This window comes from Rosa chinensis, chromosome 5 (genome assembly GCF_002994745.2).
Source record: "Rosa chinensis cultivar Old Blush chromosome 5, RchiOBHm-V2, whole genome shotgun sequence".
Classification (NCBI taxonomy): domain Eukaryota; kingdom Viridiplantae; phylum Streptophyta; class Magnoliopsida; order Rosales; family Rosaceae; genus Rosa; species Rosa chinensis.
Genome location: NC_037092.1, coordinates 72,383,823 through 72,397,586, shown reverse-complemented (window position 1 = coordinate 72,397,586; position 13,764 = coordinate 72,383,823). Strand labels below are relative to the sequence as shown.

Below are 13,764 nucleotides of genomic sequence, written 5' to 3'. Positions count from 1 at the left end.
ACTCATATGGAAAAACAATGCCAAAAGTATAGTCCAAAGCCAAATATTATGCTTAATAAATAAAATGATAAATAATTAAATTAATCAATCATCATTTCGGGAAAATAATTGCATGCATCATTATTTAAAACAAAAGTCCACTCACTGTACTATTTAGGAGATCACGCATACGAGTTCATTCGTCGAGCAATAGTTTGGTACATTGCCATGTACACAATTATATTCCGTAAATAACTATTCAACAATTAAATACGATTCCCAAAATTAAATCCTCATGAATCATCTCTCCACTTCTTCTCGGATTCAACCCACATTTTACCATTAATGCCAATTCGTTAATTTAAAGGTTCCAAGGTAGAACCGAGAGATATCCGACGGTCGGATTCTCGTAAGTCGATAATTGAATTCTAAATTCCGGAAATTGATAATCAACACAAAACTTCTCCAATTTTCAACCAAATTCACATCTACAAGTTCTACAACAATTATAGGATTTAAATGGGCTAAAACATGAATTAAAAACCTGCCCAATGAGATTTAAATGGGCCACCTCCACCTCCGGCCACCAAATTTCATGTACAACAACATCTCAACAAGCCCAACGCTTTTCTCAACTACAACAAGTTCCAATTTTACCTTAAAATAGTCGAAATCGACCGGTGAAGAAAAACCCAGAAATTCCAAACCCTAGAATCGGGAATTTCTTCAATTCATCCTCCACGCTATGAATTGGAGCTAATAACTTGAGGGAAGTTGGTCAATGGCTCAAGGAGTTTCTACTAGACCCGGTTTGGTGGTCGGAAACAGCTGGAATTGGAAGAATCGCTGGAAAACCTCCAACTGCTACAGTGAGGATTTTTGCTTCGATTTGGGGTTTTCCGGCCAAATCACCGTAATCCACGGTCAATGGCTCAAATCATGTTTATGATCCTATCAATTGTCCCAAACATTTCTAGAGTTGGAGCGTGAAACCCAACTCTCGGGACATTTTTATAACTTCTTGTTATATGTTTGATTTGATTTAATTACCCCCAATATCTCAAATGTGTTTGTTTGTTTCCAAATTATGATGGACGCCCATAATACTTTTTGTTCGTTTCAATATTACTTTCAATCGATCACATAGAATTAGCTATAGAATATGTTCATGGCAATTATCACCCTCATGAGAGAAGAATGCCATGTAACCTCACTCCTTTTATATTAAACCAATCACGCTTATCTTCCCGCGCTTTACAGTTACTACTATTCCCATGACTCCCATCACCCAACACCGTACATTTCAATCCTCGCATGACCTGTACACAAAACTGATCGGAATTTACGCTCGTGATCGAGAATTGCACCCAGCAAGACTACTCCACGCCCATTTGATCATCACCGGGTTGGCCCGTTCGACCCATTTCGCCTCCAAGCTCATATCTTTGTACGCTTCCTGCGGCCAAGTAGCCCATACCCGCAGCCTGTTCGACCAAATTCCCAAGACCAACATACGCCTCTGGTTTGCTCTCATCGGAGCCTATGCCTGCTGTGGGTTTTACCAGCAAGCCATGGATGTGAGAAGTGAGATGCAAAGAGCGGGTTCCAGGCCCAACAGGATTGTTATTCCCAGTGTTCTCAAGGGCATGTGGATAGAAGCTGCCTGGTATAGACACATTGTTGGCTAAGCTATCTGTTGGTCTTTGAGCCAACTCTATTTGACTTGACCTGGTCCTTAAGATGCAAGATGGGCCAATATTGGAATCTTAGTTTAGTCTGTGTGACTGACTCAGTCTATCTGCTTCTATTTATTTATGCATAGAGAGCTATTCAAACAGGTTCAGGTTACAAGTTTTCTCCAGATTACCACTCTCCACCTCTGATCATCAATCTCATATCTTGGTAAGTAAGTATATTTCTGGGTTGTTACTTTTGGAATTTTGGTTTGTTTTCTGTGCAAGTATAGTTCCTGAGATCCTGTTTGATTTCAAATTTCAATTCACCTAATTCTTGTTGATTCTGGTACAAGTTTTACGGATTACTCACAGTGCAGTTTAGAGTTCCATTACTACAGCAATTTGGGTTCCATAAGATCATTTGGTTTAAAAATTTCTAACATATTCTTTTCAGTAGGAAGCATTATGATTAGAATGACTAACAACAAAAGTCGCATCATAGAACATGTTTAGTTATTGGCCAAAGAAAGAAAAATGTATGGAAAAACAAACTGTCATGCACCATCGATCTCAACATTCGGTTTAGTCATATGCACACTTTGAATTCCTCATGTTGACCTTTAAATTCTGAAACTTTGCTCGAGTAATTCCTCTTTATATCTCTGCTACCAAGAACCTTATCATAACAATTTTATATGAAACTTAATTGCTAGGAAGTTCAAAATAAAGCTGTAACTGGAAAACTGATGATATCAGCATGATCTCTCAATGTTGTTTCTTCTTTCACACAGCTTGAACTATTTGGTTTCATATGTTAGCGTATGTTATCATATATCAATATAGGTATTTATATTGTACATGTGTATAGAGGCTTCACACCTAATTTTGCACTGTGACATTCTTTACACAGAGCTACACATATGAATAACTAGGCAGTATCCATATACTTTCTTGGAAGGTCACAAATTTGAAGAAATATTTGCTCCAAGGAAGCACCCAGATTCGATTGTGGAAACCATTATATATATAGCTAAGGAAGTGCTTGCATATTTTGACTTGTGAATTTGCACATTTCTGTCCTATGGCGGCTTCTTCTACACATGTCTCTAGGTATGATGTCTTCATTAGTTTCAGAGGCGATGACACCCGCAATACCTTTACCAGCCATCTTTTTAAGGCTTTAGACAGGAAGAAAATCAACACATACCTTGATTACGAACTTGAGAGCGGAGATGAAATTGGACCTGCCCTTCTGAAAGCAATTGAGGAATCAAAGATTTCCGTGATCATTTTCTCTCAAAACTATGCTACTTCCACTTGGTGCTTGGATGAACTTGTGCATATACTTGAATGCAAGAAAATAAATCAGCAGTTTGTTATACCCGTTTTTTACAGAATAGATCCATCACATGTACGACACCAGAGAGAGGGTTATGCAACTGCATTTGCTAAACATGAAGAGCGCTTTAAGGATAGGATGGACCAGGTGCTCAAGTGGAAGGGTGCTTTGACAACAGCAGCCAACTTATCTGGGTTTGATTCACACACTATTAGGTAACTCGGTGACCTTTCTAGTAATTTCTTTCTTTGAGTAATCAATTTTATGACCGACTATTAATGGTTTTTCCTTGGTCATATATGCCAGCAATGAGTCTGAATTAGTTGAGAGAGTCGTCGAAGCTATTTTCATGAAATTGGATCGTGAATTGTCCAGTCATTTAGCAAACTTCATTGGAGTTGAAAGTCGCATCCAGAAAATTAAAACGTTACTGTGCATTGTCCCACCAGATGTTTGTGTTCGCACCGTAGGTATTTGGGGTATGGGTGGTATTGGCAAGACCACCCTTGCCGATGCTGTATTTAGTCAACTTTCTTCTCAATTTGAAGCTTCTTGTTTTCTTGCAAATATTAGGGAAGAATCAGAGAGACGCGGATTAAGGCATCTGCGAAATGAGCTTCTTGGTGAGTTATTGAAGGAAGAAAATTTCAGTATCGGCACTCCATTCATAGGATCTGCTGTTATTAAAAATAGGCTATCCCGTGCAAAGATCCTCATTGTTCTTGATGATGTGAATGATTTAAGCCAATTAGAATCTTTAGTTGGTGATCAAGTTCAGTTTGGCTCAGGAAGCAGAATTATTATTACAACTAGAGATATGCAACTACTTAGAGAGATGCAGTTGCTGAGGAAATCAGCTAACCATGATGTTCAAATATACAAGGTGGAGGAACTAGATAATGATGAAGCACTTCAGCTCTTCCACTTAAATGATTCCGAAGCAATCCGTTCTGGAGAAGCTTGTACAGAATTAGTAAGAATGGTGTTGCATTATGCTGCTGGCATTCCCTTAGCCCTCAAAATTTTGGGTTCCTTATTCTGTCGGTGCAAGAGCAAACAAGAACGAGAAGATTTTTTGAAAAAACTGAAAAAGTTCCCCGAAAAGAAACTTCAGAATGTGTATAGAGTAAGTTATGATGCATTAGGAGAAAATGAGAGGGAGATGTTTCTGTATATTGCATGTTTTCATAAAGGGGAGGAAATATGTAGTGCAAAAGCACAACTGGATGCATGTGGCTTATTTGCGGGTAGTGGAATTGAAGTCCTGATTGACATGTCTCTCATATCAATCAAAGATGACCGTTACCTATGGATGCATGATGTGATACAAGAAATGGGTTGGGCAATTGAACGTGAAAAATACCCTGAAAAGCCTGGAAAGCGCAGTAGGTTGTGTGCCCCTGAGGATGTCTGTCATGTGCTGGAAAGAAATAAGGTAAGAGCCTAATGCATTGACTTTCTTTGGAACAATTCCATAAACTTTTTAATTAAAAACACTAAGGAAAGCTCTTATGCTAAACAAGTTACATACTTACATGTAGTTTTAAGAATAATTTTTTTTTTTTTTGTAGCTTATTTACACTTTTCTTTTGATTGTCAGGGAACTGAAAAAGTTCAAAGCATATCCCTAAACCTGTCTATGATTACAGAGCTAAAATTGACTCCTCAAGCCTTCAAAAAGATGGGTAATCTAAAATTCTTAAAGTTTTGTGGTCATGATGATCTTGTGGACTACTCCCCTTTGAAGGATTGCGATATGCGCCTTAATCTTCAAGATCTTGAGTCTCTTCCTGATACCCTTATATATCTCCGCTGGCCTTTATACCCTTTGAAATCTTTGCCTTCAAAATTTTCTTCAGACAATCTTGTTGAGCTTAATATGCCCGGCAGCCAACTCCGGAGACTTTGGAATGAAGGACAGGTATGCCTTGGTTGGATGTATTAAATGTAGTATAGGGAAAAGTTATATATTAAAGCCTAGTTATTCTTACCATAATTTCTCTTGGATTTTTACAGAATCCTAGGAACTTAAAAAGGATTGACCTTCATGACTCCACACAGTTGGTTGAAGTTCCAGATCTCTCAGTGAGTGTAAATATTGAGAGTATAAATTTGGAAGGCTGTATAGGGTTGGTTGAAGTTCCTTCATATTTTGAAAACCTACACAAGCTTACTTCTCTGAATCTGAGTAATTGCTTGAATCTTAGATTTCTGTCAGATATGCCACGCAATTTGGTTTTGTTGGAGTTACAAAGTACTGCAATAGAAGAATTGCCTTCATCAATTTGGTCTCATGAAAAACTTGTTGAATTGAATCTTGATTTGTGTGAAGGCATTAAGAATCTTCCCAACAGCACTTGGAAGCTGAATTCCCTCACATCTCTTTATTTGTCTGGGACAAGTATAGAAGGACTGCCCTCATCAATTGAGAGTCTGTCTGCAGTCGTTTCAATTGAACTGATCGATTGCAAAAGGTTTGTGAGTCTCCCCACCAGCATTTGTAAGTTGAAATCTCTTCAAAGACTTTCTCTTAATGGATCCTCTAGCTTCAACACCTTCCCAGAAATTTTGGAGCCAATGTACTGTCTGGTGTCTCTTAATTTAGGAAAAACAGAGGTTAATGAGCTACCCTCTTCCATTGAAAATCTAGTTGGCCTAAAAAGATTATGGTTATCTGAGTGCAAAAGTCTCGAATCTGTCCCAAATAGTATCTACAACTTAAAACTTCTTGAGGATTTCAAAGTTGATGGCTGTTGCAAGTTAAAAAAATTGCCTCCCTCATCATTCCTTTTGTGTTCTTTTATGCATGTTAATATCCTAGACCTCCGTGGCTGCAAAGTATTAGAAGAAATCCCTGATTGCATTAGTAGCTTAACGTCGTTGAATCTGAGTGGAAGTATGATTAAGAGTATACCTTCAACTATCAAACAAGCGTCTAGGCTGAGGTTCTTATATGCAAGGAATTGCAATTGCCTTCAGTCTTTGCCAGAGCTCCCATCTCTTCTAAAAGTGTTTGACGCAAGTGGCTGCCCGAAACTGAAGACAGTGTCTTTCTCGATGACTGCACTCAGACAAGGTTTGGATCAAATATGTGAAGATGTAATAGATCATTATGAGAAACATAGATTTTATAATTGCTTAAATTTGGATGAGAATTCAAGGAGCAACATAATGGATGATGCACATCTTAGAATTATGCGAATCGCAACTGCTAATTATCGGGTATGTCTTTCTCTACCTCTGTCTCTATCTCTCTTTCTCACACAAACAAAATGGACTTACTTGCTTATGTAGTTATATGTTAAACTGGGACGTCCATCTTTGGTGCAGAAATTTTTGGAAGAAGGATCTCCTTTAGTTGGCGTTGTATGTTCAGGTAGTAAAATTCCAAAATGGTTCAGCTATCAAACAGAAGGATGTTTATTAAATATAGAGCTTCCTATAAATTGGTCTGAAGATCCAAACTTCCTGGGTTTAGCTTTGTGTGCTGTTGTTACAAGCCCTGAAAAATCTTCTTTAACATGTAAATCCGATTTCAAAACCATCAACGGAGAAAGCCATCAGTTCAACAACTATTTTCCCTATGATTGTAATCTCACCCGTTGGGGTGACGTCAATTCAGATCACGTCTTAGTGTGGTATTATGGCCTTGAAAGTGCGCAACAGTTCACTATTTTTAACAATGCCACCGAAGCCTCTTTTGAATTCTATGCACTTAATAAAAGGTATGTTGATGGAGTATTGTTTACTGACGACTACATGGTGAAAAGGTGTGGGGTGAGCTTGCTTTATGCTCAAGACTAAGGCCAAGATGCTGTGAGATGCTACTTGGTCATCGATCAAGATGTTGAAGCTAGCAGAACATGTCCATGGAAACTCCTAAATATCATGTATGTCTATCTCCCTATCCCTCTCTTGCAGAAACACAAGCACACTCCTTCACTAATGTTAAATTGAACATCATAATGATGTCTATCTATGATACAGGAAATTTCAGCATGAAGGATTGGAGTTTTCGGGTGTAGAGCCTGCTCTGCTGTTGCATGTCCAGGATATGATTCGGCTTATTGAAGGAGGTTCAAGATGCAGTGAAATGCCAAGTCCTCGATCAAGATGTTAAAGCCAGCAGAAGAACTGAGAAATGATGTTTCGAATAACTATCGTTAAGTAAGAGCAACACAAATTGATAACAATGTTGCCAAAGCTGTCAAATTGGAGCATTAATCTAGCTTGTTTCAATATGTTGTTTGCAATTGTTTCATTTCGTATACTATACAATGTTTGGCTAGCTGGCTGCAGTCCGCAGTTTGAAGAGCTTTCAGACATCATGTTTTTGCATCTATAAAGTTCCATGATCTCCCAATATGGTTGCCACTTTCATCATGTGATACATCATCTGCTTTCTTAAGCAAGTAGAGAAGGTTTTTGGGCAGGAGTACCGAATACCTACACAAAATTGCATCTGGGCAATGAGTACTTAGTTCTCGGTCTCCCTAAATGATGTTTCTTTAGTACTGTTACTTTCCGGTTCCTGTTCAATAATTCACCGACATTCTTCGACCCGACTCCCGAGTAAGGCTTTTCTTTTGTTTTTTTTTTTTTTGAGAATAAGGCACCTTCACTCTCTGAAAAAACACTTTTGCGAAAGTAAATGATACCAAAGAAAAAAAAAATTGAGAGCATGAGAAACCAAAGAAAGTAGAGTAATAAAACAGTTAACTGTTGTCTAGCAAACAGAGGGGAAACATAAAATTTTCTCTGACCTAGCGCTCTAGTAGGGTTTATCCTTCGACAAAATATCCAAATTTCCAAACCTCGATGGTCATGACCATAGCCTCGTGGCTAATTGTCTCTTTCTTTCAGTTGCTTTCGCTTTGGCGCTTGGAGTGCCGCCTTGGACAGAGATCCCTATGGTTGCTGTCGGGTACGGTAGGTGTGTTTGCTTGGCTGATCTGAGGTTGAGATCCGATCGGATGAATATGTGGTGGTATGTGGCGGATCGACGCGTTTAGATCTTGGATAGAGGTCGCACGGCTATGTTGAGAGTTTTACAGTCGACATGAATGGAGGTTGGGTACGACGAGTTTGGGTCTCCTCGGATTACTGCTGGTTCGCAGACTAGTGTTGGTGTCTCTGTTCCCGATCTGGTGTTTGCAAAGGCCAACGTTGGTGATTGGGTTGCTGATTGGAGGACCGATCCAGGCCAGAATGCTCTAGGGATGATGGCTGCTAGGTTTGACATTGGTGTCGGTGCAGAGTGGGGCGAAGATCGCTGGCAGAATTGGGGTGAGCTCGGGTGTATGGTGGTTTGCTTGTTGTCGGTGCTGTTTCGCTTGGAATCGGATCCATGTGCTACCAGCGATGGTGGAAGCGCGGGCGAGGTCCTCCGGCGAGTGGTGTCCGGTGGAGGGGGCAGGGCTATCTTCTCACTTAGGGTTTGCCCTAGATGGGTTGACTGGCCCTGGTATTGGGCTGCGAGGGCCTTGTCTTGGGCATGGCCGGTAGTGTTGCTTTTCTTTTTCAATTTTTGTTTGGGCCTTCATTTTTTGTTTTGAAAGATGAGGGGTTGGTTTATTTCTTTATTTTCTTACTTTGAGTGGGAAAGATCACAAAGAAAAGAGAGACCCATTGAGCCCATGAGGCGTTATTTTTATTCCTCGGGCTTCTAGTTTTCTTTGTTTGGGCTTAATCCTAGAAGGTGGGTGTACTAGGAGATTACTAGTTTTTTTTGCTCTGTTTAGGGGTGGATTTGCAGTAGTTTCTATGAAACAGTTCTTTCTGTCGCCCCCCTGGGGGCGGATTGTTTTTGTACTGCTTGTTGAGCTGCATAATGGATGACCTCTTCTACTAAAAAAAGAAAGCAAAGTAATTAATTATTTTTATTCAAAAAAAAAAGTAATTAATTATTTTTATTAGGTAAATAGCAAAGTAAATGACCAACAAAAAATGGGAAGTAATAAATGTATAATAATACATATTAGAGAATTTATAATTAACATCTAGTCCCTGGTCTTTTGATAACGCTCTCTTAATGCTGGCACCTACAAATGGCTTAATTGATCCAGGGGGGTGTGCCTTTATTGAATCAGGTTTTTTGGATCAGGGCAAAAGGGCTTCCGCCGGCGTTTCTTACCTTGGAGATGGGACAGAAAATTGGACGGAATATCGGAACGTATGATAGAACTGATTTGGAAGTTTTTGGAGATGGTACAGGAAACTTTTTGAGAATCAGAGTGGGGTTGAAAATTTCTGAGCCGTTACGTAAAGGTATAATGATGCAGCTTGATCCAAGAGATAGTTCACTCTGTAAGGTGTCTTTTGAATATGAACACTTACCCCACTTTTGTCTCTACTGTGGAAAGTTTGATCATGTGGGGGCTGAGTGTGAAGAGAGACTGGCAGGGAGAATTACGGTGGAGAAGTATGGGAGGTGGAAGACCTTGGCTAAGAATGTATTCTCCATTGACCCTAATGGGCAACTGGTTGGGAGGTCATTTGGCTTCATTCCTAGTAAGCATAGCTGGTCTCTTAAAGCTCCGGAGGTCCCTGTTTGTGGTTTTGTTAGGGAGAGGTCTGATGAAGTAAATGTAGTGGAGGACAGAGTTATGGGAGGAGTGGAATTTATCAATATGTCTAAAAGAAGACGGTTAATTTGGGAACAACCAAATAATGAGGTGGAGATGGTTGATCACTCTGGAGTTGACTCTTTGACTTTGGTTGAAAGAGATGGTGCTGCTCCTACTGATCGAGTTAGTTAATGTTCCGATCTTAGAGGGGACTTTGGTTGGAAATAGTGGTAGTAGTTTTATTGTGAAGAGTGTAGCTGGGACTGGAGTTGGACTGGACTCGGAGTTGGTTTCAAAGGTGTCTAGTCCTAAGAAGAAAAAAGGAGGTAAAGGAAAGAAGAGTCAGGAAGGCGACGTGTTGATTAAAAGTGGGACTAGTCTTTCGTCTTCAACCTCTAACAAAGGTGGCAGAAGGATAGGTGTGGTTATTGCCGGTTCTCCTAGCAAGAAGATTTTGCTGGGATCATCTAAGAAAGTTGGCAAGAAGAAGGCAGTCGAGGTTGGAGGATCTAGCCCTGTTGAAATGGGAACGGAGGTGGTGGGACCCGTGACTAGGGCCCACCACGAGCAATGATTATCCTAAGTTGGAATGTGCGCGGGCTTGGGAACCCGTCCACATTCAATGCCCTAAAAAAGCTTCTTAGGGCTCAAGATCCCGACATTGTATTCCTTATGGAGACTAAAAAGAAGAAGGATGCAATGATTAAACTTTGTGGCTCGCTGGGGTACCCTCAATGCCGTGTGGTGGAGAGAACTGGCAAGCAAGGTGGAGGGCTCGTATTGTGTTGGAAAGATTGTCTGCATGTCAATGTGGTAGATGCGACGCCGGGGTTTATTGATGCAATGGTAAGGGTAAATGATGTCCCGGTGAGGCTGACTGGGTTTTATGGAAATCCCACGACGGGTGAGAGACACCATTCATGGGAGGTGTTACGTCGTCTCTCACATTGTGTGAATAATGTGGCGTGGTTTGTGTTTGGTGATTTTAATGAAATTCTTAAAGATGAAGAGAAGAGTGCAGGGAGGCTAAGACCGGTGAGTCAAATGGAGAGGTTTGGGGAAGTGGTGAATGATTGTGCGCTGGTGGAGATTGACTTTTCTGGTCCTCAATATACTTGGAGTAATGGTACTGTTTCAGAAAGGTTGGATAGGGGTTTTCTTAACGCGGTGGCTGTAACATTGTTTCCAAATGCCCATGTGTTTCATATGGATGTTGGAGCTAGCGATCATCTCCCCCTTCTGTTTGATTTGCTTGGGGTTGGTCTGTCAAAGAAACAAACAGGTAGAAGAAGATTTCTTTTTGAAAGTTTCTGGGTAAAGGAAGACCAGTGTGGGGACGTTATTAAACAGGCCTGGGAGAGGCATTCTAATGGCAATCTTTTATCTCGGATCAATGCATGTGCTTTGGATCTGCATAAATGGAATCAGGATGTGATAGGCCATGTGCCTAGGAAGATTGCAGAGCTTAAATCATCCCTTCAAAGGTTTCCAATTGATGTTAGTAGTGAGGCAGATCGGCAACAAAGGACTCTAATTAAGTCAGATTTGGAGCGATTTGCAGACTATGAAGAGTCACTTTGGAGACAACGTTCTAGGGTTGAATGGCTTCAAGAAGGTGATAGAAATACAAAGTTTTTTCATGCCTTTGCTAAGGGACGTGGGAGGCAGAATAAAATTGTGGGGGTGTTTGATGAGGAGGGCAGATGGTGTGATGATGTGAATGAGGTTCAAACTGCATTTATTTCGTATTTCACCAAATTATACACCTCGGAAGGATGCGACAATATGGATTTAGTTCTCGATACTATACCCAGGAAGGTTGGTGAGGAGGTTAATTGTAAACTGTTGCAAAAGTTTGAATGTTGGGAGATTGAGGTGGCATTGAAGAATATGGGAGCTAGGAAATCACCTGGTTTTGATGGGATGTCAGCGTTGTTCTTTCAAAATTAGTGGCATGTGGTTGGAGATGCAGTTAGTGAGTTTTGCCTGGCGGTGTTGAATGATGGAAGGGAGTTGCATGATTTCAATCATACTCTTATTTCTCTGATTCCCAAATGCTCTAGTCCGAAGCATGTTACAGAATTTAGACCGATTAGTCTATGTTCCACTGTTTACAAGCTAATTTCCAAGGCTATTGCAAACAAGTTGAAGAAATTTTTACCTGATATTATTTCTTGTACTCAAAGCGCCTTCGTCCCTGGAAGAAATATTCAGGATAATATAATTGCAGCTTTTGAAACGGTGCATACCATTAGGCTTCAAAAGTCAACTGTGTCTCCAAAAATGGTTCTTAAGCTCGATATCAGCAAAGCGTATGACAGAGTGGAATGGAGGTTCTTAAGGGAGGTAATGTTGAAGCTTGGCTTTGCGGAAAGTTGGGTGAATCTAGTTATGAGGTGCGTTAATTCAGTTTCTTTTTCCATTCTTTGGAAAGGACAGCCTGTGGGAAATTTCAAACTAACTAGAGGAATCCGGCAGGGCGATCCTTTATCACCGTATTTATTTCTTTTTGTATCTGAAGGATTGTCGGGTTTGCTTCATCATGCTGATAATACGGGCTTGATTCATGGGATGCGAGTGGCTTCTTCGGCACCTTCTGTCTCTCATTTACTGTTTGCAGATGACAGCTTATTGTTTGCCAATGCTACTGTTCAGGAGAGTATTCATTTGAAGCAGTGTTTATTATTATACGAGTCCCCAGCTGGTCAGAAGATTAATTTTGAGAAGTCGGCTCTTTCTTTTGGGTCTAATTGTTCAGATGATGTAAAAGTGGAAGTACATAATATGCTCAAGGTCCCTGTAGTGGAGTGCCATGAAAAATACCTAGGTCTTCCTACTACAATTGGCAGAAATAAAAATGAGGTATTTAGAAAGATGAACGAGCGACTTGACTTTCACCTCCAAGGATGGCAAGGGAAGTTCCTCTCAAAAGCGGGTAAGCTTGTTTTAATTAAAGCAGTTGCTCAAGCTATTCCCACTTATTCTATGAGTGTGTTCCAATTGCCTATTGGAGTGTGTAAGAAATTTCAATCCAAAGTTTGTCAGTTTTGGTGGGGAAAGGGAGGTGGAACAAGAGGTATACATTGGTGTAGCTGGGAAAATCTTTGTAGGAAGAAAGATGATGGAGGTTTGGGTTTCCGGGATCTGAGGGCGTTTAATCAATCCATGCTAGCTAAAACGGTGTGGAGAATATTTTGGGGAAACAGATCTTTGGTCAGTGAAATTTTACAAGCTAAATATTTCCCAAATTCATGTTTCTTGAATGCTGGTCTGGGATTAACCCCCTCAGCTATTTGGAGAGGCCTGCTCTGGGGTAAGCAAGTGATTGATGGTGGTACTCGATGGAGAATTGGAGATGGTAAAAGAGTACGCATAAAGCAAGACAGATGGATTCCTTGTCCTGTTACATTCAAAGTGGTGTCACCTTTATCTATACCAGATGATACAAAAGTGGAAGCTTTGTTTACAGATTCTGGAGCTTGGAATGTACCTCTCATTAGAGGAATTTTTCTGCCCCATGAAGCTGAGGTGATTTTAAGTATGCCTTTGGGATTGCGAACTACGCCGGATAAGCTTGTCTGGCATCATACCAAGAATGGAGTATTCAGTGTCAAATCCGGTTATTGGGTAGCTAGAAGCCTGCAAGAGAGAAGAGCTGCTACTACTTCCAGTTCAAGTTATGGTTCAAACATGGAGGCTTGGCGTAAGATTTGGAGGCTGAAAGTACCGCATAAGGTGAAGGTTTTCCTATGGAGAACTATCAACAACTTTCTTCCTTGTGCGCAAAACTTGGTAAGGAGGAAAATTACGACCATGTCTTCTTGTTGGCAATGTGATAATCCAATTGAATCTATTACTCACATTTTCTGGGATTGTCCTTTTGCAAAAAAAGTGTGGAAGTTGTCTTTTCTAAGTGACGTGTGCAAAACCTGGAAGGAACCTTCTTTTCATGATTTGTTTCTACATGTCAGTACTATTGCAGTGGGGGATGAATTAGAAAAGTTTTGTTTCTTGGCATGGTGGTTGTGGAGGAATAGAAATCTCTGTAGGCATGGGGAAAAGAGTCTTAAACCGGTGGATATTTGTTATAGTGCTGGGGAGTGGCAGAATGAATTCATAGCATGTCAAGTAAAAAAGAACCAGAAGATAGTGACGCAGCAAGTACCCATTGTTTGGACCCCACCACAGTTGGGGAATTTGAAGA

The 13,764-nt window shown here is 40.4% G+C and overlaps 1 protein-coding gene across 6 annotated transcripts; it reads left to right on the top strand.

Annotated features, from left to right (window-relative positions):
* The first annotated feature begins 1,184 nt into the window (after positions 1–1,184).
* On the top strand, positions 1,185–7,359 carry LOC112168071 (disease resistance-like protein DSC1). Of its 6 annotated transcripts, none has more exons than XM_040519389.1 (8): positions 1,185–1,881; positions 2,566–2,765; positions 3,051–3,209; positions 3,301–4,429; positions 4,595–4,915; positions 5,011–6,216; positions 6,325–6,884; positions 6,982–7,359. In XM_040519389.1, exons 2-7 carry the CDS (start codon positions 2,737–2,739, stop codon positions 6,796–6,798), a joined length of 3,318 nt encoding a protein of 1,105 aa, XP_040375323.1. In that variant the 5' UTR covers positions 1,185–1,881; positions 2,566–2,736; the 3' UTR covers positions 6,799–6,884; positions 6,982–7,359. The 6 variants fall into 6 exon arrangements, with proteins under 6 accessions (XP_040375323.1, XP_024160959.1, XP_024160957.1 ...); XM_024305191.2 differs by having other exon boundaries at positions 2,566–3,209; positions 5,011–5,494; positions 5,816–6,216; XM_024305189.2 differs by having other exon boundaries at positions 2,566–3,209.
* The last annotated feature ends 6,405 nt before the right edge of the window (positions 7,360–13,764 follow it).

Bases quoted from the DNA above. Each gene is read 5' to 3' on its own strand.
- LOC112168071 (XM_024305189.2), top strand. From the start codon at position 2,737: ATGGCGGCTTCTTCTACACATGTCTCTAGGTATGATGTCTTCATTAGT. The intron at 3,210-3,300 runs GTAACTCGGTGA...CATATATGCCAG, and splicing joins TTTGATTCACACACTATTAG to CAATGAGTCTGAATTAGTTG. The intron at 6,217-6,324 runs GTATGTCTTTCT...TCTTTGGTGCAG, and splicing joins TCGCAACTGCTAATTATCGG to AAATTTTTGGAAGAAGGATC.